At 38.1% G+C, this 27585-nt stretch overlaps 1 protein-coding gene across 1 annotated transcript; it reads left to right on the top strand.

Moving 5' to 3' along the window:
- Positions 1-2032: 2032 nt before the first annotated feature.
- On the top strand, positions 2033-20406 carry LOC128364271 (steroidogenic factor 1-like). Its single transcript, XM_053324805.1, has 7 exons — positions 2033-2054; positions 3832-3950; positions 4310-4451; positions 5171-5826; positions 15766-15885; positions 17631-17778; positions 20153-20406. Exons 1-7 carry the CDS (start codon positions 2033-2035, stop codon positions 20404-20406), a joined length of 1461 nt encoding a protein of 486 aa, XP_053180780.1.
- The last annotated feature ends 7179 nt before the right edge of the window (positions 20407-27585 follow it).

Raw genomic sequence — 27585 nt, forward strand, 5'->3', positions numbered from 1 at the left:
GTAGGTATAGGGAGGCACATGCCCGTTGATGGATTTGCATGTACGTAGCAGGACTTTTTGTGCTACATTAAGTCATCTGCGTGTTTCCTGTCTTTAAATGTGTGTGGTGGTCTATGCTTGAGGACCCTCAGCTTTGTTGGTTTCCACACAGTGACCCTCAGCAACCTGACAGATCCTATGCTTCCACAGCCACCCACTACTTCCTGTCACAGCTAACAATAGACAGTTGGACTTTTCATCACGCTTACCAAGCAAAATGCTCTGTCATAGTCAATTAATATTAATGCCAATGAAATGACAATAGATTCAGGAAACTATACATGTATGCATGCATATACAGTTAACCAGTGCAGATAAATATAGTAATGTGCAAAAATAAACCAACAGACAATTAATAAATCTGTTTCTATGTATCTATGTACAGTATATTTCTGATATGGCAATTTAATTTAAATCCAACAGAAACAGATGTCCAACACCTAACTTTGATATACATACAGTCACCAGCCACTTTATAGACATTTATGCTATAAATTCAGTTTTTGTTGATATTGTTAGAAAAGTGATAATTCTACTTTATGTTTATTTCTGAGTTCATACTAAGTGATGATGGTGTACTGAGGTGCATTATATTTAATGGTGTTCCTAATATTTTGTCCCCCTCATGTATGTTAATGGAGTGGACAAAATATTAGAAACACCATTAAATATAATGCACCCTAGTACACCACCATCACCCACTATGACCTCAGTAATAATCATAAAATAGAATTATCACCTTTTTGACAATGTTAACAAAAACTGAAAATGTATAAACTTCATAAAAGTAGAAATAATAACAGAGCTGTTGTATTGGATTGAATTAGATTGCACAGGTGTTCCTAATGAAGAGGCCAGTGAGTGTATATCCTAATTAATATTAATTAACAAACACAACAACAAAAACAATAATATTTTTATGTTTTATAGTATGTATTTTTCCTCATTTCATATTATTATTAATATTATCATTATACTGTATAGAATCAGCATATGCAGCAGAACTGTCTAATCATACACTATAATTTCACATGTCTGTGCATGCCATTGTTCTATCCAATCAATCATCTCAAATTAAAAGTAAAGAATTAACAATAATAATAATTAATAATCATGATAACAATAATCATAATCCTAACTTTATTTGTATTGCACTTTTCATGCAGTAAATGCAGCTTAGAGTGCTTTACAACAAAAAGAAATGACAACCACTTCACATAAAAGGAACATAAAAGGAGCATATGTTAAAAAAGGAACAGGAAAGAAAGAAGAATGAAATAAAAACATGAATGGAATATAAGAGGGAATATTACAATAAATCATATTACAATTATATATAATATAAAACAATAAAAATAGTATATAGTAAATTTAGCTAAAAAAATAGAATAAAAACAATATATAAAATCAAGTACTATTACAAGAAGTGCAGCAGTGACTGAATTCAATTCATTTATATTATAAATAATAACAAAAGGATGCTCATCTATAAATTTGTTGCTTAGGCTAGAAGCATTGTGTGTGTGCGTGTGTGTGTGTGTGTGTGTGTGTGTGTGTGTGTGTGTGTGTTTGCGTCTGTGTGTGTGTGTGTGTGTGTGTGTGTGTGTGCGCGCGCGCGTGTGTGACATGACTCCTCCATCAGTACCACTCATCTGTGCTGTCCAGGCATTTTACTGAACAAGCAGCGAGCATCCTGTCACGTCACTCCCCCATCCACCAATAGCAGCGAGGCAGTCTAACTTTTGTGATAAGGGAGGCGCAGTAAAGGGCGAGCGGACCGGAGGAGTTTCACTCTGAGCTCTTCAATGGTCATCTTCACACACACGTTCCACACACTGGCCCTGTTATAGACAAGGTCCATCCGGATTTCTATCGGTCCTTTTTTTATTTTATTGTGTGCTCCTGGGCAACTCATGCACGGCTGCAGCTACACCTACATTCAGCTTTGAATCATCAGACAATCATCAGTGACTGGCTGCTGTGTTCACTTCAGATGCTGGGAGACAAGACTCACGGTAAGCCTGTCCACTTCTCTGCTGACTCTAAATGAATGATAAAGATGTGCTCCAGTCAATGAACCAGTTTAGGCTCAATAGACTCATGTGCATGTTGAAACAAAGGCTTGAAGGCCTGAACCTGGACATAATAACTTCATAGCATCCATAGGTCTTTAACCTGTTGTACAGTGTCACAATAATTGCCTGCAGCAGTAGAAAAACAGTTGTAGTCCATTATGCAACTATACACCTGAATTAATGCAAAATAGGATTATTTATTTTATAGGCCTCTTAAAATAGCAGTATAATTTACAATTCATAGGTTATCAATCATACAATAAATCATAAATATGGCCTAGCTAATAAACCCTAATGTGCAAATTGACAAATGAAATAGAAAGCACTATCATTGAATAAAAGTAGGCTATGATACCAATTATAAAAAATATCTGAAATGTTACGACTATAAGCTACTACGATAGAAACTAACGAAAGCATAATAATGTAAACGTCACAACAACAAAATTATTCATAATAATGTTTTTTTTTAAAGCACACGTATAATATTAGGCTAATTAAAAAATAGTAATAATGCTGTTTCTAAATGTGGTGTTTGTCTTCAGATATGTAGGCCTATTTATTTATAGTGTCTATAGGTCTGTAACCTACACACCTGTGTTGCTGATTATGTCGCGCGACACCGCTGATTCGTACTCCTGCAAACCCCGCGAAACCCCTCGCCGCGATCTGCTTCACGTGCTTCGCTGCAGGCCTGAACACTCTCCTCCTCTCTGCTCTACTCAATTCGGCTCAATTCACTTCTTCCCGATTCAATATGGCGTATTATCGACAGCAGGAAAACTTTATTTTTCTCTCAACGAGACACCGAACCAAACCGAGTCGAGTTTTTCCTCCTAAAAAAAGGATATGCTGGCCGAAATGCTTCTTTTCACCCCTTTAATTGTTCAAACGTGCTTGCGGAGTGATACATTGTTTTTCTGACTCAGTGATAGACGCTTCATCTGTCAGGTAGGTTAGCTAAATGTGTGTTCATGTAACCCTAACCCTAACCCTATAATGTTATAAATCCATCATAGTATATATGGGGCGATTTCAAACGGATGGAAATAATACAAATGATAAAAAGAGATTTTTAGAAGACGAAACAAAGCATATAGTATGTTTGAATGTGTCTGCATACAGCACAATTCAATTACAACATAGACACATAGACACTGCTTGTTTGACTTCTGTTAATGTAAGTGTTAAATTTATATCGATAGCAAATATGTAAAATGATGTCCAACATGTATGAATTTTATTTATTTTATTTTACAAATACGATTATTATTAATCCTTATTTTGAAAATATGCATACAAATAGGGTTTTTAATTCGGAATTGAATATATATCGAATGTTTGCATTATATCTATATAATAACCTACTTATCATATTGAACATAAATAACGAAGGAGCATTTTTTAATTCATAAAATTGTATTTGAAAAGCAATTTCATGTAGCCTTTATTTATTCATTTTTGTCATATTATGATGCATTTAATTTAGGGCAAATAATTATTTTTAAAAGCAACGGCCTTCATATATTGAGGACACATTTACCACGCCACTAAAATAAATGCCGTCTATTTATAACTTACATTATGGTAGCCTATATAAACGCATTTTTGTTGTTGTTTTTTTCCTTCTTCATATGTATGTAAATGTGTATGAATATTTGCATTGCACACTTACATGCCGCGTTGTCCTCGCTGTGTGAATGTGTGTGTGCACCAGGTGTGACTCTGAAGGTTATGGACTACACATATGATGATGATCTGGAAGAGCTGTGTCCTGTTTGTGGAGACAAAGTGTCTGGATATCACTACGGTCTTCTCACCTGCGAGAGCTGCAAGGTAATGACCACCACTGCAACACTAATAATAATAATAATAATAATAAATCATGTGTAGTTTTATGAAGAAGCGTCGGCATTTGCACTGGCCTTTAAACGAATTATTACTAATAATCCAAACCTCTAAAACGATTAGCCTCATAAAACTATAACAGCACACATTTTTTTTACATTTAATTTCTTCTCCTATTTTGTATTTTGTTTAAAAAAAGAAGCTAAATTTGGAACATTCACCGAAATAATGCAAATATGTGGAAAGAGTCCAATTTGATTTCGAAGGCGGAAGTTTGCATCCTTATAATAAAACAAACTCTAACTCTTCGGTGCAGTTTCTAACATTTGATCTGTATCTGTATTCAGGGCTTCTTCAAGAGGACGGTGCAGAACAACAAGAGATACACATGTGCGGAAAACCAGGAGTGTAAAATAGACAAGACGCAGAGGAAGAGATGTCCTTTCTGTCGCTTCCAAAAATGCCTCAACGTCGGGATGCGGCTTGAAGGTACAGTTAACAACCTGTTTTCTCTTTTAACAACAACAATAACCATACTAATAACCTATATGATCATATTATTATTTCGGACAAATTAAAAAAAAGAAAAAAGCTGAAAAATGTATATCTTTTTTCAATTTTGACACTATTTCTTTTTTTTTGTTTCACAATATTTCAACAATAATCAGTATTATCTAACTGTAAAGACTTCTTTTGTGTCAATGTATTATATTTTTTTATTTATTTGGTTTATTTTGCTATTATTTTACAATTTGATCCCATGATTACTATTTTTTTTAAAAAGCCTTTTTGATTTGTGGGCTGGTAGCTCTCATCATTGCTTTCTATACACATGGGATGGAATTAATTCCCAGACAGCAATGCAGGAAAGCACCTGCTTCCGTGGCAAAAAAAAGGACACATTCTTGACTTACTGATAAAACCCCGGAGACTCCCCTGTTTTAAATCAAAAGCTCTATTTAGGCTACAAGAAGGAGTGGGGCTGCACACACCCTTGGGGATTCTTCTCAGGCCTAAAAAGGGAAGCAAAAAAAGACCAACATGTCTGCAATTAACTTGGTCTGCAGGAATATTTGGGAATGCTGGAGAAATGCATGTTAGGATTTTACTCAGCTTTAGAAAAGAGAGCTTGGCATTGCAGGAGAATTCAGCAGAGTCACTGATTCATCTGTAAATCTGTTTTTCACCTCTCGTCTCTTGTGTGACAGCGGTGCGTGCAGACCGCATGCGTGGGGGGAGGAATAAATTTGGCCCCATGTACAAGAGAGACAGGGCCTTGAAGCAGCAGAAGAAGGCTTTGATACGATCCAACGGGTTCAAGCTGGAGAGCGTAGCTCCTCCACCAGCCTCTCCTCTGCAGACTGACTACGGCTTCACTGGCACCCTGCACGGCCTGCCTACCATCTCTAAAAGTCTCCTCCCCTCCACCCCAAGCTCCATCACCCCCACAGACTACGAGGCCAACCTCTATGGACCCCCATCCCTTGGCATGGCCATGCAGTCCCATGTCCCCCTTACCACTCAGTACCAGTACACAGCCCTCCCTGGCAGGGCGATTAAAGCTGAGTGCCCCGACTACACCAGCTCCCCCGAGTCTCTGACAGGATACCCCTACCCAGAAATGTACCCCTCAGCCTCACCGCAGCCTCCCAGCCTGCCGCCGCTGGTGCTGGAGCTGCTGCGCTGCGATCCAGACGAGCATGTGGTGCAGAATAAGATCCTGACTCATCTGCAGCAGGAGCAGAACAGCCGGGGCCGGCTGGACAAGCCCAGCACCTTCAGCCTCATGTGTCGCATGGCGGACCAGACTCTCTTCTCCATAGTGGAGTGGGCTCGGAGCTGCATCTTCTTCAAGGAGCTCAGGGTGAGTACAAGGAACATTATCCTGTCCTCATGCTCACATAGCCATGCATGCACACATTTCTAATATGGGGAACATTTCACATTTTACAGCTGCAGCTACAGTTATTCTCCCTTCCATAACACTGGTTTACATATCACACACACTACACCCAGTTTTAGATTGTATCCTGTAAAAAAAATTTTTGCAACACACTTTTTGTCAAAGGAAAAATAAATTGGGAGCAAGTCATGTGTGCCTGAATCAAAAGAAAAATGAGCTTTTGTCAGCAAATAACAGGAGTTACTGATGCATGCTGCACTTTACACAAACAAAAGAAAAAAAAAAGTTGAGGACAAAAGTTACATTTGGATGAAATGTTAGCCGTAAAAGCTGCAGGAATTCCAATAATGTGGCTTTGCGCTGACACCTGAAAGATAAAATAATGCTCTTATTTCAGGACACTATTTGTCTGCTCGTCCAAAACTGATTCTCTTTTCATCACAATTTCTCGTCCTGCTTCAAATGCTTCACAGGCAACACATTGGTATTTTTAAACACTATATTCTGTCGTTCTCTGTGTACTCAGCTGGTTCAGACACATAATCTGTCCTTGTGTGTAAAAAACTTAATTTAACAGTGAAATATCTCCCCATCAAACAGGAAACATTTATTCTGGCTTGATAACTGTTGTACGAGCGCTTGCTTATCTGCCACCCAAAACAAATGGAAACTATTTTTTCTCTGGGCTTAAATGTTAAAATAAAAAGTATTGCAACAAAGCAGTCAGGGTTTAACCAGTGATGTAAAAGCACTTCAACACAAGTAAGAAATAAGCCTCATTCATGCCGACCACAATACAGCTTTTTAAATATTTTTCTTTTACTAAAATATTAATAGCACTAAAAATAAGTCATTTGCTTTGTGAGAAAATAAAAAGAGGAGAAATGTTTTTATAAAGGTGGGGGGGTTTAGGTGTGTATTCATCCAGTTTAAAGGCCCACATGCCTATTCAGCATGAAAAAAAACACAGGAATGCTTTTAAAGATGATGAAGTTGACTCATACACACACACCCACGACTCACTCGCAATTAACTCACTCAGAATGGACTCACAGCGCACTTTAAGAGCACAAACACCACAGTTCGGGAACACTTCATTTCCTCCACGGTGTTAAAATCAACTTGCAGAGACAAGGAAGTTGCTCGAGCTCAAGCACTAAAATAGTGAAGGACATTTTTGGCTTTTCATTTTTATTTTCTTGATCATTTTGGGCTGTGTTCATGCAAATGCATCAATTTCTCAAAGATTTTTTACTTTTACATCAAATGTCCCCATTAAAACCAATTAATACTAGATTTTTTAAGCCCCCTGCCAAAGTATCTCTCTTTCATGCATTCCTGCGTTCTGGGAAAATGGTGTTTTTTTTGGGGGCGGGGGGGGTTCTCACCAGATAACATCATTTAGCTGTATTTTGCCTACAATGCAGTGTTCCCCAGTCCTGCTTTTCCTGTATTACGAAAAATGTGAGTGCATCCAAAATGACCTGGATATTTTGGTATGGGTGTCAGTGTGTGTGTGTGTGTGTGTGTGTGTGTGTGTGTGTGTGTGTGTGTGTGTGTGTGTGTGTGTGTGTGTGTGTGTGTGTGTGTGTGACTGTGTGTGAACATAAATATGTGCAGCTGCAAATAGTCTTGCATTTATAGCATTCATAGCATTATGTCTAAATCTCTCTCACTCATAAACACACATGCACACACATGCATGTGCACGCTCATGCGCTGGTTGTCAAACTCAATAGAATATAATATATAACATTTAAAGTGTGCAGTACATTTACTATATAAGTTACCATCAGTTATTGAGCTTTGAGCATTACAAAAAAACTAAAGCAGATCATGCAGACGTTTGTCCCTAATGAGCCATATGTAACACCTTCTCAAGAGAAGCTACAGATAAATTAACCGTTAATGAACACCATGAACAATCATTTTTAATAGAACAATTTGAGATGAAAGACATTTTTATATTTTCTGTTTGTATCTATTCATGGCAGCTGCTGCTTTATGTGTATAATCTTTAATGTAATGATGCTGCAGCTGTAGAAATACACAGTCACTATCTAAAGTCTTAGTAGTGTGGTGGAGTGCTTTAAGTGATTCTTCCTGGCTGGTGTTGCTAAACAGTGGCTGATCACGCACACACACACACACATACACACACACACACACACACACACACACACACACACACACACACACACACACCTTTGAGGATAATGATTGGACATATATTATCAGCGTCTCCATCCGTCATCTCCGGCGCTGTGATTGTCTTTGTGAAGCTGTGTCACACAGACACTGTAGCATCGGACAGTTTGGATGATTTAGCAGCGCAGTCAAATTGAAGTCCTGGAGGGATCGATACTGCTGTTGTGGTTTAAACATGCTGTTGCTACTGCTGCTGCCAATATGGCTGATTACACCTACTGCTCACTGTATAAATGAAATGATGAAATTCTTTTATGACAAATCAGGTCACTTACACAACAAAGAAAAAAATATTACCTTCTTCAGTGTGTCATAATATAATGCACCACGCGAAAAAAACAAACATCTGTCGACAAGCCATGGTCAAACTGATTCAACCAATTAAACAGTTTAACTAGCAACAAAAGGTTTATTTTGGCCTTGGTGAGATTTGGTGAGATTTCTTTCAGTATTTGGATCAAATAGAAGCTTATTTACCCAACCACAGTCTGCTCCTTTCCTGCCTCACACTCATTCACTCGTTTACATTCACTGCTGGGACATTGAGTCGCTGAGAGCTTCTCAGTCTTCAGTGCTGGTCACTCTAATGCTAGTAAAGCATCTATAAGCACTTTTAGCTTTACTCTTAGCAGCAGCAGAAGCAGAGGCTGATCAACAGAGAATCATTAGTTTGGTATGTCTAAAGCTTTGGCTGGTTTCTCTATGTTTGGATTCTCTGCTCGCACCATGAAGGCAACACGGTGAAGCAGATATGAGTTCACACAAACAGTAACAGGATTCAGGCATACTTTTGTTATTATTGGTATTATTATTATTAGTTGTAGTTGTGGGCTGGGCTGAGTAGTTGCTGGGGTAGTATTGTATTCACAGACATTTCTTTTGGTTTTATTAATTTAATGTTTTGATATTGCTTAAAATATAGTCAAATATGTACTAATGATTTTTTAAAAAAAAAACTTGTTTATAGTGTTTTATACCTGTGATACTTTTTCTCCACCCGCCCACCCCCGTCTTATTTTAACTCCAACTCCATGATATATGAAGTGTTGTATCCATTTGTCAGTTGAAAGTCAATATGGGACGACAGGTGCCACATGTACACTGACACTATTAAAATGTCAATGTTAATTAATGTTGGAATTTGCAACATTAGATTTTTGTCAAGAGAATTTCTGCCCCCAGTCACCACCCCTCTCCTCCCCCCACTTCTCAGTTATTTACTCTTCTCTGTTTCTTTGGAAATAAAGAGTTCCTACTAAACTGTTGACAGTGTTATCCATGCATGAAAGGTGCAGTATGGTGGCTGGGTGACATCACTGCGTCTTATATTTCTTTGTATTTACTTCTGCTGTCTCTATTGTAGTTCTAAAATAACTTTAATAGCTCTGTCCATGTCGTGATACGCAAAACAAAGTAAACAAAGACAGGAAATGGTAACAAAGAACACTTCTTGACTTCTTGCTTTATCCAGAATATTTTCGGTGAGTTTTGGAGAAAACCACAGCAAACAATGCGTTGAGTGTGGAGGCCTGCACGCTCATAGCTCAAGCGCCATCTAAACCTGCGCCACAATGTCTCGCTTCAATTGAAAAAAAGCTTAATACTATCAGCTGAAGTCCTGTTATGTTGCCCTTAATGTTTTTATTGATAAAATGAACATTGCAGACGAGTTTCCATTCACGCCTTTACAACTCATTTCACAATATGTCAGCTATGAAGAACGATGAGTGAATTCATGCTTTCTGAATACACCCAAAAGATTTAGTTTTCATTATTGTTACTTTTGTACCTTCCCTGTCTCAGAAACAAAGAGCTCATTGTGGTGATGATGGTATTTGTAGCACTTTCTTAAACTAACAGCAACAAGATACATCTTTGTACTTCTACTTTTAACAGATACACAGCTGAAAGACTCCTCTGCATTATTATCCAGATTTTAAACAGATATTTTCTCCTCTCTGTTACCAAGTAATATTCAAAGCAGTGATTTTTACATTTTCTGACAATAGGTTGCAAAAATGTTTTGTGTAATGAAGTAAGAACTGCCAACTCCCACACACAAAGTGTGGGTTGTGTTGTGTAGCTTTACTCTTTTACATCAACCAAATTGCATGTATTTAGCTGCTGACTGATTTAATACATGCATCTGTAGTAGTAATCAGACTAATCAGTAATGAATGAATTACTGTTTTACTATGAAGTTAGCTTAGAGGAGGAAACTCATCGAAAACTATTACCTTGATGGTTGTTGGTGTCTTGTTATGGATATTAACCCTTACAAAGGGTTTTGTACATACACATTTATTTTAGCCAGACTTTTTTTTTCTAATGTGAGCCAAAGTTTACAAACATTTTTTTTGTATTTTATTTATTTATTTAATTTTAAGCAGCTGATGCACAATTTTATACACATTTTTATTATTGTACTGATCATATTCTATAACATGTTTTCCTGGACTTTAAAATAATGATTGTAAATGTCTTTTTTCCATATGATGAATCAAACAGAAGGATTAATCAAACATTTATTAATGACTGATTGGGAATTAATTAAATATGAGTCAGAATATGAACAGTATGTAAGGGTTAAACAATATTATAAAAAGGTAGTCCTTATCTTTCTTATCTAGTCTCTACTCTGAGAAAAGATGATTCTATTTGAACAACTAAATACACTGCTGCTAATGAATGCTTGGTATCTTTCTCTTGAAATTACGTGTAATACCTATTTGTTTTGTCAGAGTGCACTGTGGTAAGAGTTAAGTACACATGTTATGTTAGAAGATTAAGGTAGGATTATTGTTTCAGTCACATGTCCATAAGGTAAACAAGTTTGTAAATCTGTCAAACTATTTTTATTACCAACCTGCCAACCATTATAATTTAGCTACTACTCCAATAATGTAAATAATGTAATTCCAGGCTTCTTGAGCACTCTGCGTGCTGCAATTCATGACTAAATGAATTCACAGCTGTGATAGATACACTTCCTGCATGATGTCACTTTGCACTGGTACATTTTGAGTTGTTTGACACTCTCGGTAGCAAAAATGGTAACAATGTGTATGTGAAGATGGTATATTAGGGGCGTGCATTCAGTTTAATCTGCCTCCCTTTTTCTATTAAGTTATCTTGCAGTGTGGCAGCATACCAAAAATGCCACAATCTAAAAAAAAAAAAAAAGTCACATTCACAGCTTTCCTGTTTTCACTTCTTTTGTAACGTGACAGTTTTTCTGACCATTGCAGTCTTATTTTTGGCGTCATCCCCCACAGCCTCACGTAGGATGAAATTAAACACATCTAACACATTTCTAGCGATGTTCGAGCAATTTTGTAAAACATTTTTTTAAGCCAGCCAGCAGCCAACACGGACAGTGAGAACAAAGCTGTGCATATTTTGCCAAAAAAGCCTCCCGGCAGAAAGAGCTGTTTCCCTGGGCCTGGATAATTACATTCCACGCAGACGATAACAGGGGAATGTCAGCTCTCCACTTCGGCTCCGGCGCTCTGCTCGTCTACATTGTTATTAAATTGTGAGCAGAATGGAAGCTATTGATTGGCGCGGCTCCCCCCAGAGGTGGCCTTTGTCGTGTCTTGTGTTTGACCTTCCATTCACCTGTTGAACGTGGAAGATGTTGCTGTGGGAGCGCGCACAATAACACACACACACACACACACAAATACTCAGTTACTACAGGCAATGAACCAGAAATAAGCAATTTAAAAAGTGAAATTCAAGAGTTTTGCTCAGAAATGAAATGAAATAGATATCCACTTTGAGCTACAAAATAGAGATAAACTATTCATGGGTTAACTTACTGGATAGTTCATATTTGTCTTCTGTATCTACATATTTAATAATGAATTTGAGGGAGTGATATTTTCTCTCTTCTTAGACATGAAGGCTTCAGTTTTCTGGAGCTGCCAACATACTACACGCATCATTCTGTCAATCTAACACTAACTATTGAAGACGAGGTGGATTGGCTGAATGCAGATGTGCTTTGAGCGTCAGTCAACTCAGTATCATAGAAATCCCATATTGGACAATTACACACAAAAATGTACATCCAGTGCCAACGTTCAGGAAGAAGCCTGTCCCATGTAGTACGATGTAAAGGACACACAGATCATGTCTGTCATTATCATACACAGATGTTGTAGAAAGTGATAGTTGTATAAATGTTGAAAAAGGACATAATTCAGTGATTGGCATTAACCCATACAGTATGTCTTTAACCCTTACATACTATTCATATTTTACACCCTTGCAGTATGTTCCCCTCGTAAAAAGTGTCTCTACCTAATGTTGAAGCACAGATGTTTAGAAAGCATCAATAATGGATCTGACTGATCAATAAATGTGATTAAACCTTGATTCATGTTTCAGAGAGCAGAGAGAGTGTATTTTTTATCTTTTACACCAAAAACAGCTCCTATCACACAATATCATGTCCTATTTGACCTAAGACATGAAAATAGAACATAGCAATAATGATGGAAATGTATTTTATAACTTTATGGAAGTGTGGGGTTTATTGTATAACCATTAGAGCCATCAGTCTTCACTGCTACATCATAAAAAGAAATCCTCATAACTACTATCTTATTAAAACTATGAACTATTCATTTCACTAAAACACATGGACATAGATACAGAGATAATTTGACCCAGAACAGCTTCAATAGACAAACATTATTAACACCTAAACAAAAGTATAACAGTCTAAAATATTTTCATTTTTGTGCATTTTATGTCACTTTAGGAAAAGTCATCAAATTTCAGAGTAAAAGACATTTGGGGTGTTTTTAACACTGTCACATGTCAAAACGGGTCAAATTTGACCTGAACAGTATTTAAGGGTTATGATACCAGTGTATGTTTGTCAATAGGATGTTTAATCCTCCTGTTGTCTTCCTGTCGACCATACAGCCTTTGTACTGCCGAGTCAAAATGGACCTGGTCTGGTTTGACTGTTAATAATTCTGTGTTATACCTTTTTAGCCAACTTCATTCCACCTTATTACGACAGGTTTTACTTATTTGTGGAAATTATGGGCAATAGGCGTCATTGACATGAAATTATACCTCATTTTTGAGTTAACACCTGTTGTCAGAATTAACCTGAGGACAACAGGGGGTTTAATTCATTTCATCCTAGACCATGTTTACACACACATGCTCACACATTGCCTCTAATGCTGCTACTGGACCAAATAATGAACATGGCTCTCCTCAGTAGTTCCTGAAGCTGGAGCATCACTACATTGTACTTCCACTTATCTACTTTAATGCTGTGTGCAGTTTAAATACCGTCCGTCACATTATTGCACACAAATTCTCAATCGTGTACTTATTTCTCTTCACCTAATTCTTTAAAATCCAAAGCATTAATTTGATCTGTAAACATGTTATCAGTAAAATGAGTCTGTCCCTGATAGCAGCACTGCAGCACCATTCATTTCAGTCCTTTTTCATTGGAATTGTTGTACCTGCTCTTGGCAGGGGTTTCTTTGGGTTACCGCAATTGAGCCTTAAAGGTTGATGCTACAAATATATTTGTGCCAAAGACGCCAAATGCAAAACGTTGATGTGAAATGACCACAACATGAGCTTCTGCTGCTCCAAATATGACTCACTTTCATCAGCCTTGTGGTAGACAGTGGCATTTTCAGTAATTACTACTTTATCAGAATGGTTCAACCAGCTGTATTTTCTTTACATAGAAGATTATCATAACTTGGTTTGATTACATTTTCTTGACCTTATAGTCAGTAAATCAGTAAAGAAAAGTTAAACAAAAAAATCTCTTTAATTCAACATGGAATTCATTAAAAGAGCTTTAAAAGGTTTTCCAATAACTCCAAGATGGTACTGAAACATTATAGTAGCTTATGTATCCAACTGACACACTTATTACTAGTAAAAACAACTGCATTCTGAATGTTCCAAGAGTTTATTGTTCAAAAATAATGCTGCGCTATATAAGCCTTGAGCGCTCTGACATGTTAATGTGTTGAAACATGAAAATATGAGGACACTCTAAAGGGAATCATTTAAATGAGAATTCAGTGCATAATAGGCTTCACTGCTTTCTACAAGGTCAGCTGTGACTTATCACATACCTGTTAACATATACAAGAAGGAATGGAATAAAGGCCCATGGAACATCTGTGCAACTGTAAACATATGGAACAAAAGCTTTCCTCCAATTTCTGTACCCCCCCCCCCCCCCGCCCCCCCTTCATCATGAGTACTTCTGCTCTGCTGTCCCTCACACTGTTTGAGAGGTTGAAGCTCACCTGATAGTAAACATTACTCTGCTATCACTTCTGCTGCTGGCCAGCTGAATGTTCTGTCAGTCATTTATTACTGATCCAGGATTATGATGTACAAGTTTATTTTCTGTGATCTCAGACTTCATGGCTGTTAGACGCGCTAAAATGTGTCTCACACAGGAAAAACATGACACTTGACAGGTATATAACCTGCTAAATCAGTCTAACACAGTTCCACACTCCAACACTAAGAGAGAAACACTGAGGAGATAAAATAAAGTCTCTCTGCATGTTCGGCACATTTGAGCCTTTTTTTCAGAGTGATATTTTGGCTGCAGCTGAGTGTCCAACTCCTCTTGGAGAGGAAGCACAGGAGGTCGCCGAGACCTCTTGCTTCCTTAACCCCTTCCTTTATCACTGTACGCCCAGACCCCCACCGCCGCACCAGTCCAGATGAGTGTGTGGCCACAACAAGATTGGACCCTCTCCTCAGCGACTGATATATAGTTTCATTCAGATGGACAGTAATTCTGTCAGCTACGTGTCAGATGAATGTGCGTCTGGGCCTATTAGCAGCTGTGGCTGCAGAATTACTGACTGCCGTGTCCTTCACTTTGCAGACAATATTGCAGCGAGCAAGGGGGGGGGGGGGGTTTAATCTGAAAAACACACACACACACACACACACACACACACACACACACACACACACACACACACACACACACACACACACACACACACACACCCATCCCCCAAAACAGCAGATGTGACGGGGGGGTTAGGGAGAGGTGAACAGGTTGAAGACGTCTCAGGCGATGCTCGTAAATACACAACACTCAAAACAGTAACACATCATCACACACACTCATACACACAAATACCAACAACCATCACTTCATTTCTCTCCTCTCCTTGTTTTTGTTGTCAATCATTGTTCAGATGATGTGTTTTTGTCACATATTTCAGTGAGATTTAGAATTAGACTGACAGCATGTCGGCAAAATAGATGTTTCTTTTCTTTTCTTTTCTTTTCTTTTCTTTTCTTTTCTTTTCTTTTTAAATCAGAATCTAATTTCCTGTCATTGAAGGAATTGAGCCACATAAAAACATATTAAATACAACAAAACAAGAAAAATTGAAAAACAGTTGGAAAAAGAAGATATTGATTTCCCTCCTACAATATGAACATAGATGCTGTGGAAAATAGTAACAGAAGAAAAATCAGGATTATTTTAGGGTTGAAAGAACACCCTTCTTCAGGAAGATTTTCCTGAAGAAAAAAGAAAAATCTATAAATGAATAAACAGAAAGAACTTTAACTGTAGACACCCTTAAGATAATGTCTGTTTCTCTCTTACTCTCTCTCTCTCTGTCGCTCTCTCTCTGTTTGTCTATGTGCTTCCTGGAGGTGGGAGATCAAATGAAGCTGCTTCACAACTGCTGGTCTGAACTTTTGGTCCTGGATCACATTTTCAGACAAGTGCAACATGGAAAGGAAGACAGCATCCTGCTGGTGACTGGCCAGGAGGTAACAACTCCCTCACACAACTTCCCATCAGCACAATATCACACTCTACTTCATTCACATGGACATCTCACTTCAATCACAATGTGGTTCAAGGAAGAATCCGATCAGTTCAGAAATCAGCGAGGATTATGTTTGCTTGATTTTACATTTAGACCAAACAAATGTGGCTATTTTCATGCCAAAACCTACATTCTCCAGTAAAACTGTGCATTTCATCAGAAGAGACCAGCACTGAAAAAGATGAAAGAAATGAAAATTCTTTGAGGGTTAGCAGCTCTGTAAAGCAGGGTGACCCACCACACCTATTCAGTGGTGGTAAAACGCTGTAATGAATTACAGTAAAAAGCCTCCAATAACAAATGAATACAGCTCAAACCTATTAATCATTAATGCGTGCCTAAAATCATGTCATGTTAGGTTTTCAACACTGTTTTTCCAAACTATTGTGGCCTCATTCTCCAGAGGATACTCATTTTGGCAGCTTGTATGCGCAATCGTTCAATGACTACACAAACATCATGACTGTGGGTGAGGGTTGAAACATAGACCGACTGGTAAATTAAGAGCTTTAGCTTCTGGCTCAGCTCTTACAATGGTACAGTGGTACAGCACCCGCATTTCTGCAGATGCTGTACCAATCCACCTGTCCACCTCAAGCTCCATATTATGCTCCATATTAAGACCCTGAGGTACTTTAACAATTTACCTGGAGCAGCAACTCACTCCCAACCCAGCGGGAGCAGTCCACCTTTTTCCAGCAGAGCACCAAGGCCTCAGACTCTCATCCCCACCACTTGTATTTGGGCTGAAAAATGCCCCAGTCCCTGCTGGAGGTCTTGGTGTGTTGAGGCCAACAGAACCACATCAAGGTTGCACCTTGAGATTATGTTAATGAAATCACAAACAGAATCAGTGACAAACCATCCACTGAGAAAGAGTCAGACTTACTGCCAAGAATGCGGACACCGCTCTCACTGCAGTTATATAAGGATCAAATGGCTTGCAGGAATGGCCCCACAGCACCACCCACAAGGTGCCCTCAAGGACATGGTGTGTAGACTGTAGGTGCTTTTCGGATCTGGCTTGTCTATGGGTCTCCTGAAGCAGCAGATGGGTATTGAAGGGCCAAAAGAGCAGTAGCTCATGTGGTTACTGAGGCAAAAACCAAGTTCAGAGAGGCAGTGGAGGAGGACTTTTGGTTGGCTTCAAAGAAGTTCTGGCAAACCATAAGCCAACTCTGGAGAGAGAGGGGAAATGTGCTTAGTGGATAACTGCTAAGCTAGGGACTAGGGACAGTGGCTCCAGAAGATTGTCTAACCTTGGAGGTTACAATGTAGATTGTGTGGAACAGCTCTTCACCCTTACAAGGGTACTTGAGGGGTCATGAAGAGGAGGTCTTAAAGACAATGTTATGATAATGCAATGAAATGTAAAATAATGATCATAAGATTTTTCATATATATGTGTATATATATATATATATATATATATATATATGTATATATACACAGAAATTCAGAGAACACATTGAACATTCTAATGCTTGAAATATTGACCAATGAACATCAAGGAAATAATAAAGTTTAATAAAAAATTCACCACACTAAAACTGACTACACTTACATTTAAAGTGATATTGAGTGATTCATTTTTCCTACTTTAAAGAACTTCACTTTAGAGATCTTGCACCTAAGTCTCATGAATATCAGGGACTTGGAAAGTAACGAGTCGTGTCTGTTTTTCAGGTGGAACTGTCGTCCATCCTGTCCCAAGCCGAGGTCACTCTGTCCAGTCTGGTGCAGAGAGGTCAGGAGCTGGCAGTGAGGCTTCGGGCCCTGCAGGTCGACCGCAGAGAGATCGCCTGTCTGAAATTCCTCCTCCTGTTCAACCCCAGTGAGTCAACCTCATACATAATAGTGGTCATTACCAGTCAAATATCATCTGTTTGCTGTCATCTTAGAGTGTAAATACTTTAAGATGATATTAGCTTTATCAGGCTAAAACAGCTCAAAGAAGAAAACTGTTTTTAAATATCTAAATATCTGCATTAAGAGAGACTGATCCATGATGAACCGATCTGCATAACAAAACCAGACCTGAACTTTCGTCTGTAGTCCGTATTGTGTATGAAGAATAATTGGATTTTGAGGCGAAATCTAATCAACTTGTTTGGGCTTCAGGGCCATACTGTAGCTGTCTTCTGGCACAATTTGAATAGCAACAGTGACATTTTAATGAAAAAAATGTTACAATTGCAGATTATGTGCAGTACCTATTTATCTATAAGGTTACAAGTGTTTTCTCAAATGGCTTTTTTCCCCTCCAATAAATTCACTTAATTAAATTTCTAGGGTTGACAAAAGCCAATATTACCAAAGACATCCTCCTCCATTGTCCACTAATGGCATTCAAAAGAAGCGTAATGGATGGGTCTATCATTGGATGGCAGGACCGACATTCATGTAACAGCTTGTGCAGATGGAGAGAGCATAGACGTGGCTTGCCCAGATTCCCAGAAGTGTTTGCTGTTTAGCGGTGGCAAAGCAAGGAACAAAGAGCTTTTGAATGGGGAGAGCACTTGTCATAGGCAGAAAATATTTGCTGTCTTTGCCGGCAGCTCCTTTGCTCACGCTTTCGCTCTCCCTCATCTTCAGAGTCAGGTTTGTCAGGGGTAATTTAATTGCCCTTAAGCAGTTTGAAAAGATGATTCAGAACATTGATTCAAAACATTTAATTACTATGTGAATGGATTCTCCAAGATGGGCTCAGCTGATGCTGAATGCCGGTCTACCGGAGGGCTTTTCTATTGTCTCACATGGAAACACAAACACACTCATACAGCCACCCACATGCCACTCACTCACCTTACTTGATAAAGTATAGAGTCAGCATGTAGAAATCATAGTGGGCAGCATTTATACCATTAATGAATGAATGACAGATTAATGTCTCCTTTTCTATTATACTGAACTTTAAAAACACTAACTTACCATAACAAATTGAAGGAATTTCTCCACATGAAAACTGTCAAATTCTTCTTCATATTGTCTTTATTAACTTCCAAAAACACATACTGACCAAATATGAGCTAGCTTCCATTTGTATATTAAGCAAATTTAAAAGAAAAAAGAAATCCCTCACAAATGAATTCTAACTCAAGGGCCACTTACTAGTCTTTATCCAGGGCTTCCAAATGCATCACAGTCTTCTTCAGCAAACTGAGTTTTCTCATTTCATTGTGTGACTGCATAATGAAGAGCATGAGATGAAGATTATGACATGTGATTAAAAGCTCCAGAAAAGGCTAGTAAGTGGACCTTGAGTAAAGATCATTTTGTCTGTTTGGGTGAATAACTATATTTGGTAACTTCCATAAACATCCATAACCCCCTGCCCATGCCTCTCTGCTAGGTTATAGTTAAATATAGACTTACCTGTAGACCAGTGAGGAACCATATATGGTAACTTACCTGATCTTGATTTGCAACATAAAAATGAAACATTTTGAAAAAAGTCACAAAAGCAAAACCAGTCATGTCATATCCTCCAATAACTCTCTAGGGTTGATATTTTCAGTTTCGGTATTGAAATGAGTGCTCTGTTAAGGGTTAATACAGCTATAGATAGAATGTTTTGATAGGATTGCACTATTAACAGGCTTAACTTTTCTATTTCCTTTCATTAGAGCTCCCATTCTAATAATACTATTTAGTATTTTGGGGGCTTTCATGTAAGTGACAGCTACATCTTTTAAAACATTAAAAGAAAAGGACACAGATTACACAACATGATTTGTAGAAAAATAAATTCTTCTTTTTTTTCCCCATCATCCTTTGAAACATATCTCTCTTTAAACTCGACTTTTTTTGTGATATTTTGTGGTATTTTCAAACTACTTCAAATATGCAGTAAAATAGATTAAACACTGCTTCTAAGCAATCAGTCAATCAATCAATCTTTATTTATATAACACTGAATTACAATAAAAATCATTTCATGGCTCTTTACACATAGAGCAGGTCTAGACTGTACTCTTTAAATGTAAGACCATACTTTTACAACAGTATGAAACTAGACCTATCTGTGGGAGAATCACATAGCATCATGTCCTGCTCCTTTACTACAATGTGGATCTTTAACTCCTTAAAATCCAGTTTGCCTCTTTCCTCATTGATGGTAAAAGAACTCTGTATGAGCCTGGTCCAGCTCTCCATTGATCAATATTTCTCCTCACTGACTCCATGTTGCTCTGCCTATGTGTGTGCAGATGTGAAGCTGCTGGAGAACCAGGCGTTCGTGGAGGGCGTCCAGGAGCAGGTGAACGGGGCACTGCTGGAGTACACCCTGTCCACCTACCCTCAGTTCCAGGAGAAGTTCAGCCAGCTGGTGGTGCGGCTGCCGGAGCTGCGCTCCCTCAGCACGCAGGCTGAGGACTACCTGTGCTACATGCATCTGAGCGGAGAGGTGCCCTGCAACAACCTGCTGATCGAGATGCTGCACGCCAAGAGAGCGTGTGTGTGAAGGACGCGCACCACATGCATCACCAACGTGTGTTGTTTGTCTAGGTGAGACTGTGTGTGTGTGTGGGAGGGAAAGTGTGAGTGAGATTTAAAAAAAAAAAAAAAAAAAAAGAAGATAGACAGGTTCATACTGGGTCATCTTTGTGAGGGCTTTTATTTTAAGCAGAGAGGAGAAACTATTCTTTTAAGTTTGGAATTATAAAGCTCCATCTGTACTCAAGGTAGTTTTCAGATTCTTGAATGTTAATGTTTTCATATCCTGCAGATCTACATTAATGTGACCTTTTTAAAACTGGATTTCTACCCTGTTTTCAAAAATCTAAAAACGAGCTCTACCTGTAGGGTTACATTATATCCCTTTTTGTCCAAATATCACATGAATCCCACAAAAGATTTTCTACGTCCCACAGAGCTGCCCAGCAAACATTCACACTCAGAGGAAGAGGCTGCAGCCGTGAAAACACACTGAGTTGAATGTTGAAATGTCTCTAAATGTCTGTAGCTGCTCCCCACATCATTCTGGATCATCAAAAACCTAAATATACACTTTCCAACGCCACTTTAATAGGAATGTTACTATGAAATGTGGTTGTTGGTGAGCTGATGTTGATGGGAACATCTGCATGGAAGCCTCTACAGAATGATTGCTGGGTGAGCTGATGTGCACTTTTCTCAGATGGATTTTGTAGCCTCTTTTCACAAATGAAATTTTAGTGTTGGAAAAAAAAGTTTTTGATCCAAATGTAAGATGTAACTTTATGATTCCAAGATCAGCAACACTGTTCCTAGATTATTATTATTATTATTATAATTATTATTGTTATTGTTATTTTGTGGTCTCATCAGACTAGACTAGCACTGCTCGTTATCTCTGCACTCGTTCTTTTAGTCACCAACTTTTACGGGAAAAACCTAACGAAGAAAAGTTCTATGGCGTTCAATATAATTTTTCTTTCAACCTATTTAGATGTTAATATATTGATATATGAAAAGCCGGGCATGTTAAGAACGCGTTTAGTTATCAATCAATATGAAAAGGATAAGGGAGAGACGGATAAGAAGCAGAGAGGAACACAGACAAAGGAAGGTGGAGAGAAAAACTGTACACCAAGACGCTTTGTGGATGAAAAAAGTTAAAAATGAAAAGGAAGCCAGAGCAGAGAAGAGGAGAAAGAGGAGGGGAAAAAAAGACATCAGTCTGCAAATGGCTTTCTTTTTTGAGTAAAAGCAAAAGGAAGCACAGCCTGACATGCAGAGAAGATCCAGGGAGAGAAAGATGATGCATGAGGCAACATCTCCTTTCAAGTTTTTATTCTTTTTAAATTGCAGTTCTTTATTTAAATAAGATATTGGACCCTTAAAATTGAAAGTGTCAGCTTGATACTACATTTGTGTCACTTTTCAACACAACTGTACTGAATGTGGATGAGAGTTGAGGAGACAGTGGTTCAGTTTACCTAATTTATGCCTCATATAAACTTCATATTTATCTTACTGTACCCAAATCCTCAAGAAAACACCAAGATCAATTATGTTAATCCATCTGTTAGTACTTTGACTTTGTCTTATGCTTCTGTTAAAAAAAGGCTCAGTAACTTCCTAAAACAGCTGGGAAATGTAGTTTTTAGCCAGCCTTACATTTGTGAGGGACTAACAAATATAACACACACTTGTACTAGTAGAGCAGACTGGTGTTTATTATTCTGACAATCCTGCTGAATGACCAGATGCAGATTCATTTGCACACATAGGATGATATATGTGATATTAACCTACGGTGTGCTAAACCACATAGTTTACATGCTTTGAAAAGACACACAATACTTGTTATTGGGATTAATACATTGTTGACTGGGGTCTTTTATAGGATGTGATGACCCCAGTCAGTATAGTGTGTGTGTGTATATGTATATATAGTCTGATCCTGTAGGTAATTCTTATCAGGGTCATAAAATCATCCATGGATCCATCCTCTATAGGCAACACATGAACATCCTATTAGAATGAAAAGTGTCTGATCAGCTTTGTATACATTATTGCAGGGTTCCCACGGATCCTTAAAAAGTCTTACATTTAGTTTTTGATATTCAAAGTCTAAAAATGTCTTAAAATGTTTAAGTATTATATTTGATTTGAGTGTAATTGTATTTGTTCAGTTTATTTATCACTATTCTCATTATTTTACATAACCAACAATACATTTATTAATTAAAGTAAAAAATAATCAGTATATAAAGAAACTCATTAGTTACAGTCCTATATAAATGACTTCAAAATGAGGTGCTAATGCATACTATTACTGCAGTGACTTTTACATGAGTAAAGGATCTAAATACTTCTTCCACCACTGTTTGCTGAGCAGTTTTAATATTACATTACATTTGTAGTTAAAAATGTGCAGATACCCTGGAATGGATAGCAGAACTATGGCTCTGTCTCTGAGTATAGAAATAATACAGTGTACTGTTTGTTGAAAAGTAGCACAAATGTACTTTACCCCCAAACTGGACTCCTTAGACAGATTCAAAGCCAGGCCCTGTTTCTCAAAAGCACATGACTCAGTTGCCAGGACCAACCGTAAAAAGACACACTTATAAAGCAAAGTGTTTGTAATAATCGTGCAGCTCGACTTCCTCACTGTGCACATTTAAAAAACAACGAAACAAAAAAAACAAAACAAACATCATTCCTTCTTCGTCCATTGAGGTAGAAGCGTTAACCATTTCAAGGTATTGTAGACAATCACTCCGCCTGCCTTAACTTAATGTCTGCCTGAAAACACACACACACACACACACACACATAAATACACACACAATCATACAAGCTCTTGGTTTTCCAGTTGAGACAGCTGTGTGTAATCACTCTGTACAGTATATTTATGTTGTGAAGTGAATATCTACTGCAAATGAAGATACATTTCAACACGATAAAAAAATTCTCCGCTTTATGTTATGAGGTCAAATCGCTACTGTTGTGGAACTGATTCTCTTGATATTGCCTTTGTTTGTTTTTTTGGTTTGTTTGTTTGCTCTTGGTTCACTTTTTTTTTTTTTTTCCTGTGACCGTCCGTCCTGTCCTTTTAAACTGAAGTGCTTTTTCTTCCCCCCCAAAAAGAGAAAGTGACCAAAGTGTTATGTTTTTCTTTTAAATATATTTTATTGTAATAGCATCAAAACCAATAAAATTCAATGAAAGTAAAGCTCCACTTGTGTGTGTGTGTGTGTGTGTGTGTGTGTGGTCAGAGCTCATACATCATTCATCATATATACAAAGATACAACACAGTGGTCATAGCGTGGCTGTAGTTTAGCCTTGTCTGACTTATAATACTCTACAAACATCATTCACATCAGTTATATTCTAAAACATGACATCTGTTTTAGCCACACGTCATTACATCATTCAATATCTCTAAAATAACCATGCTGTCAGACAACATAGAAAAACTCATACTTATAAGGAGTAGGGCTGGGTATCGGTACTCAATATCTTAATGTTTCGACTGAAAGAAATTGATATCAAGTAGTATTGAAATGACTCCCATCAAACCATTCCTGAAACTGATCCTTTTTGTACCCAGAGGTAGAAAATAGGACTATTTGTATGGACTTGTTCACATGTGATTTGCCCACTGCCACAGCAGCAGTTTGAGCATTTTGTATGTAATAAATATTCATAATTTGAAGACTTTCAAAATGTATTTGCACAAAAATCTAATCATTTAGATGTGGAGGAGTGATGGATATTGAATAAAGTACTCAGTCAGTATCACTTTAAGAGTACATGGATTGGTTTCTGGCTGGTTGTCTTTTTTTAAACGATACCCAGCCCTAATAAGGAATGTTGGAACTAATGTCTTCAGAGGAAAATGATGTCTTTATTCCTCAAATGTCCATCTCTAAACACATCTGAACATAGATCAAGATCAGCTTTAACAGGTGATGATGATGATGATGATGATGATGATGATGAACAAAACAATGAAGAGAACACTTGAATTAGACCATGACAGGAGCATTGAGCAGGGCAGCTAACACCAGATATATATGAGCAACCAATACATGATTCCTTGTAGCATTTATTGTTATTCCAACCAACCATATAAAACCACGCCCCACTTCCTTATGATGAAACCCTCAACGCAACGAACCGTCCCAAAATGCATTGCAGTAGCACAACTAATCTCAACACTCATTCAGTGAGATGACATGGGGAAACAGGCTTATAGTTACTGTTGCCTTAACACCACTGTCTCCTAATGTGTCATTTCTTTCACCTCCTTTACTAGTTTCTTTGCCTATCATTTGTCCCAATAGTGAATATTGAATATTAGGTTTGTTTTCATTATCAGAGGGGCTTTGCCAAGTTCTCAGAGTGGAATGTATTAGAGTAATAAACACAATGACATGGTTCTGTCAAAAATAACCAACATACTCTTTTATAAAATATATCTATTTGAAGGTAAGGGATTGACTTATGTTCATTTATAATGTAAAATGAATGTCTACTTTAAACAAACAACTGTATCAGATTGTATCATATCACATCAAATCGTACCGAATCGAAGTGTATTATATCAGGTCATTCCATTTTAAAATGTATTGTCCCTGAATTGTATTTAGATACATATCAGATGGTCTTCTATAGGAGAGATGCACAGCCCTAGTAACTGTAGATTCATTAGAACACCTGTTTGTAAATCTACTGCAACGTGTTCGGACATATAAAAAGCCAGCTGGTCATCTCTGCTGTTCACCAGCTTTACATAAATATTAATGTTTTATTTTATTAAGCGTCCTCTCATTGTCAGACGTTTACCCACACACCCACCAGCTCAAAGCACCTTTTCTCCCTAAAAATAACCTTATTGAAGAGACTTATGTAATATTTATATTTATTGAAATGTGGTGATTATTGTGCATATTGAGCCCTGAAAATGATGTCTTCTTTAATCATATCTGATCTCTGCTCTGATCTGGTTACGTCGAGGGTTTTGACATACAGAAGAGAGCGTGGTTTCATCCAAACTTGGCCAAAAAAATGCTAGCTGCATCCTGATAGGTCAGACTATCTAGACACACAACAGTTTGAGCCTTTTCTTAGCTTATAGCACATAAAGACGGCCCTGCTGGCAAAGAACAGCTTCTGAAGCCGACAGCGGTTTCATTTGAGTTATTAAAAATGAGAAGGAAAAAAAAACAGGACACGTGCCCCCTGTTTCCTCAAGTTTAAGGAAGATGTGTGGAACGTTAATGCAAACGTGTGCATGTTTTATAGTCTGACGCTTGTTGTCTTGTTGTTGCTTTATATAATCATCACATTCCAGCAAGGCTTTGTTTTAAATGAACAACATGTACTACAGTGTTATGTGATGGAACACAATCATGTATTATATAAAGCCTTGTAAAGCACTACACACATGAACTTTACATTACTTCCTCACATTATAACGCCATATTAGGAGCGTAGGAATGAGCCAGTGTTACAAATACAAGCTAAATGTGTTATTATAACATTATTATTATTCATCTAGCCATGCAGATGCAGATGCAGATGCAGATGCAGATGCAGATGTCTGGTTATATTAACTGAGGTTTTGGAAATTTCTGCCTCCAGCTGAGTACATTGGAGGTTGTTCCTTATACAATGTGCCTATCCTTCACACAAACAGCTGTCTACATGAAGAGTTTTTTATGGGTATTGTAATTTTTACTGTACTGACAATAATAATAGAAATCTGTTCACAGTGAAGTCTAAAAAGACTGTTTCCAATGCTGGGAGAGTATTCCATTGTCCTAAATAAGTGAAAATAAAAAAGAAACACGTATTGGTGATGTAGGTGAATTGACCTTTTAAAGTTGCTTGCTCACCTGCTTCTATCAGGTTTTTAGACAAAATTGTGGTTTTATTGCACAGGTTTTGTAGAAATGGTGAATCTCATGATCAGAACTGTTTCTCCTTTTTAACGCTGATATTCTTATGTTACATCACCTAAACCATGTCCATTTCTTTTTTTCTTTTCTGATAAAAAAAGGTGAGTAGTTCAGGGATCAGTGTGTGCGTGTGTGTGTGTGTGTGTGTGTGTGTGTGTGTGTGTGTAGATGGGGGGTTCTTATTGATCCGTCTGAGAACAGAACAGAACAGTGGCAGTGCAAAGAAAAGGGAGGGGGTCACTTCATTCTACTTCTTCATGTTCTTCCACTCCAGCAGAGAGAGAGAGAGATAGAGTGTGAGTGTGAGTGTGAGTGTGTGTGTGTGTGTGTGTGTGTGTGTGTGTGTGTGTGTGTGTGTGTTCCACCTTGTTGTAGTGTTTGCATGTTTATAGTGACTGAGTATCCAGATCCACTCCATTTGCGGCTCAACAACCTGCGGTGAAATAAAGTGAAAGGCATTAGGTACGACTCTCTGGCTCCCAGCTGATGTTTCATGTTTGTGTGTGTTTACGTTACAAAAGAGGACAGAAAGAAGAAGGGAGGGGTAAGGGGAAATGAAAGGCAGGAGTGAGAGGGAGAGCAGGTGTTGGAGTGGTTAATGGCCGATTGGTGTGAATAGCCAGACACGTTGCGTTCCTGATTAAGGGAATGAACTTCTCTTTTGTCTCCTGCGGTCAAAAATGAACACGCAGCAGCAGCAGCAGCACTCGAGCTACATCCATCAGGCGTTCCTCTCAGACAGGCCAAATGTTTAATGATTACAAAACTTCCTCCGCCCCCCCCCCCCGCCCGCTACCGCCGGGGCAATTTAGAGCCATTGATGGTGACTTAACCCTCTGTAAAGATAGGAGACCATCTGTTGTGTCCGTCTGCACATTCACATCAACAAAAGACACCAGGACAGTTTTCACACAGGCCTAATGCTCTGTACTGCACAGGTACATGTAGACCCCCCCCCAACACTAACACTAACACTAACCCTAACCCTACACTCCTCACAAACTCTCTACACTTTCTGCTTCCTTTATATTCAAGTCTTCAATAGAAAAGAAGAAGAAGACGTAATTGGATTTATTTTAAAGATACTCTATGGAGATTTCTTCTTCACTCATGTTTGATGGAGGTCTAACAGTGATGTGTGATAGTGATGAATACATTTGATCGGGGGTAGTCAAACATATGGCCCGTGGGCTAGAAGTGGCCGGCCAGGGGGTCCAATCCGGCCCGCTGGATAACTTGTAGCTT

This window comes from Scomber japonicus, chromosome 9 (genome assembly GCF_027409825.1).
Source record: "Scomber japonicus isolate fScoJap1 chromosome 9, fScoJap1.pri, whole genome shotgun sequence".
In the NCBI taxonomy this organism is placed as follows: Eukaryota; Metazoa; Chordata; class Actinopteri; order Scombriformes; family Scombridae; genus Scomber; species Scomber japonicus.

Coding starts and splice junctions, on each gene's coding strand:
- LOC128364271 (XM_053324805.1), top strand. CDS start 2,033: ATGCTGGGAGACAAGACTCACG. Junction 2,055..3,831: donor GCTGGGAGACAAGACTCACG/GTAAGCCTGTCC, acceptor TGTGTGCACCAG/GTGTGACTCTGAAGGTTATG. Junction 3,951..4,309: donor TCACCTGCGAGAGCTGCAAG/GTAATGACCACC, acceptor ATCTGTATTCAG/GGCTTCTTCAAGAGGACGGT.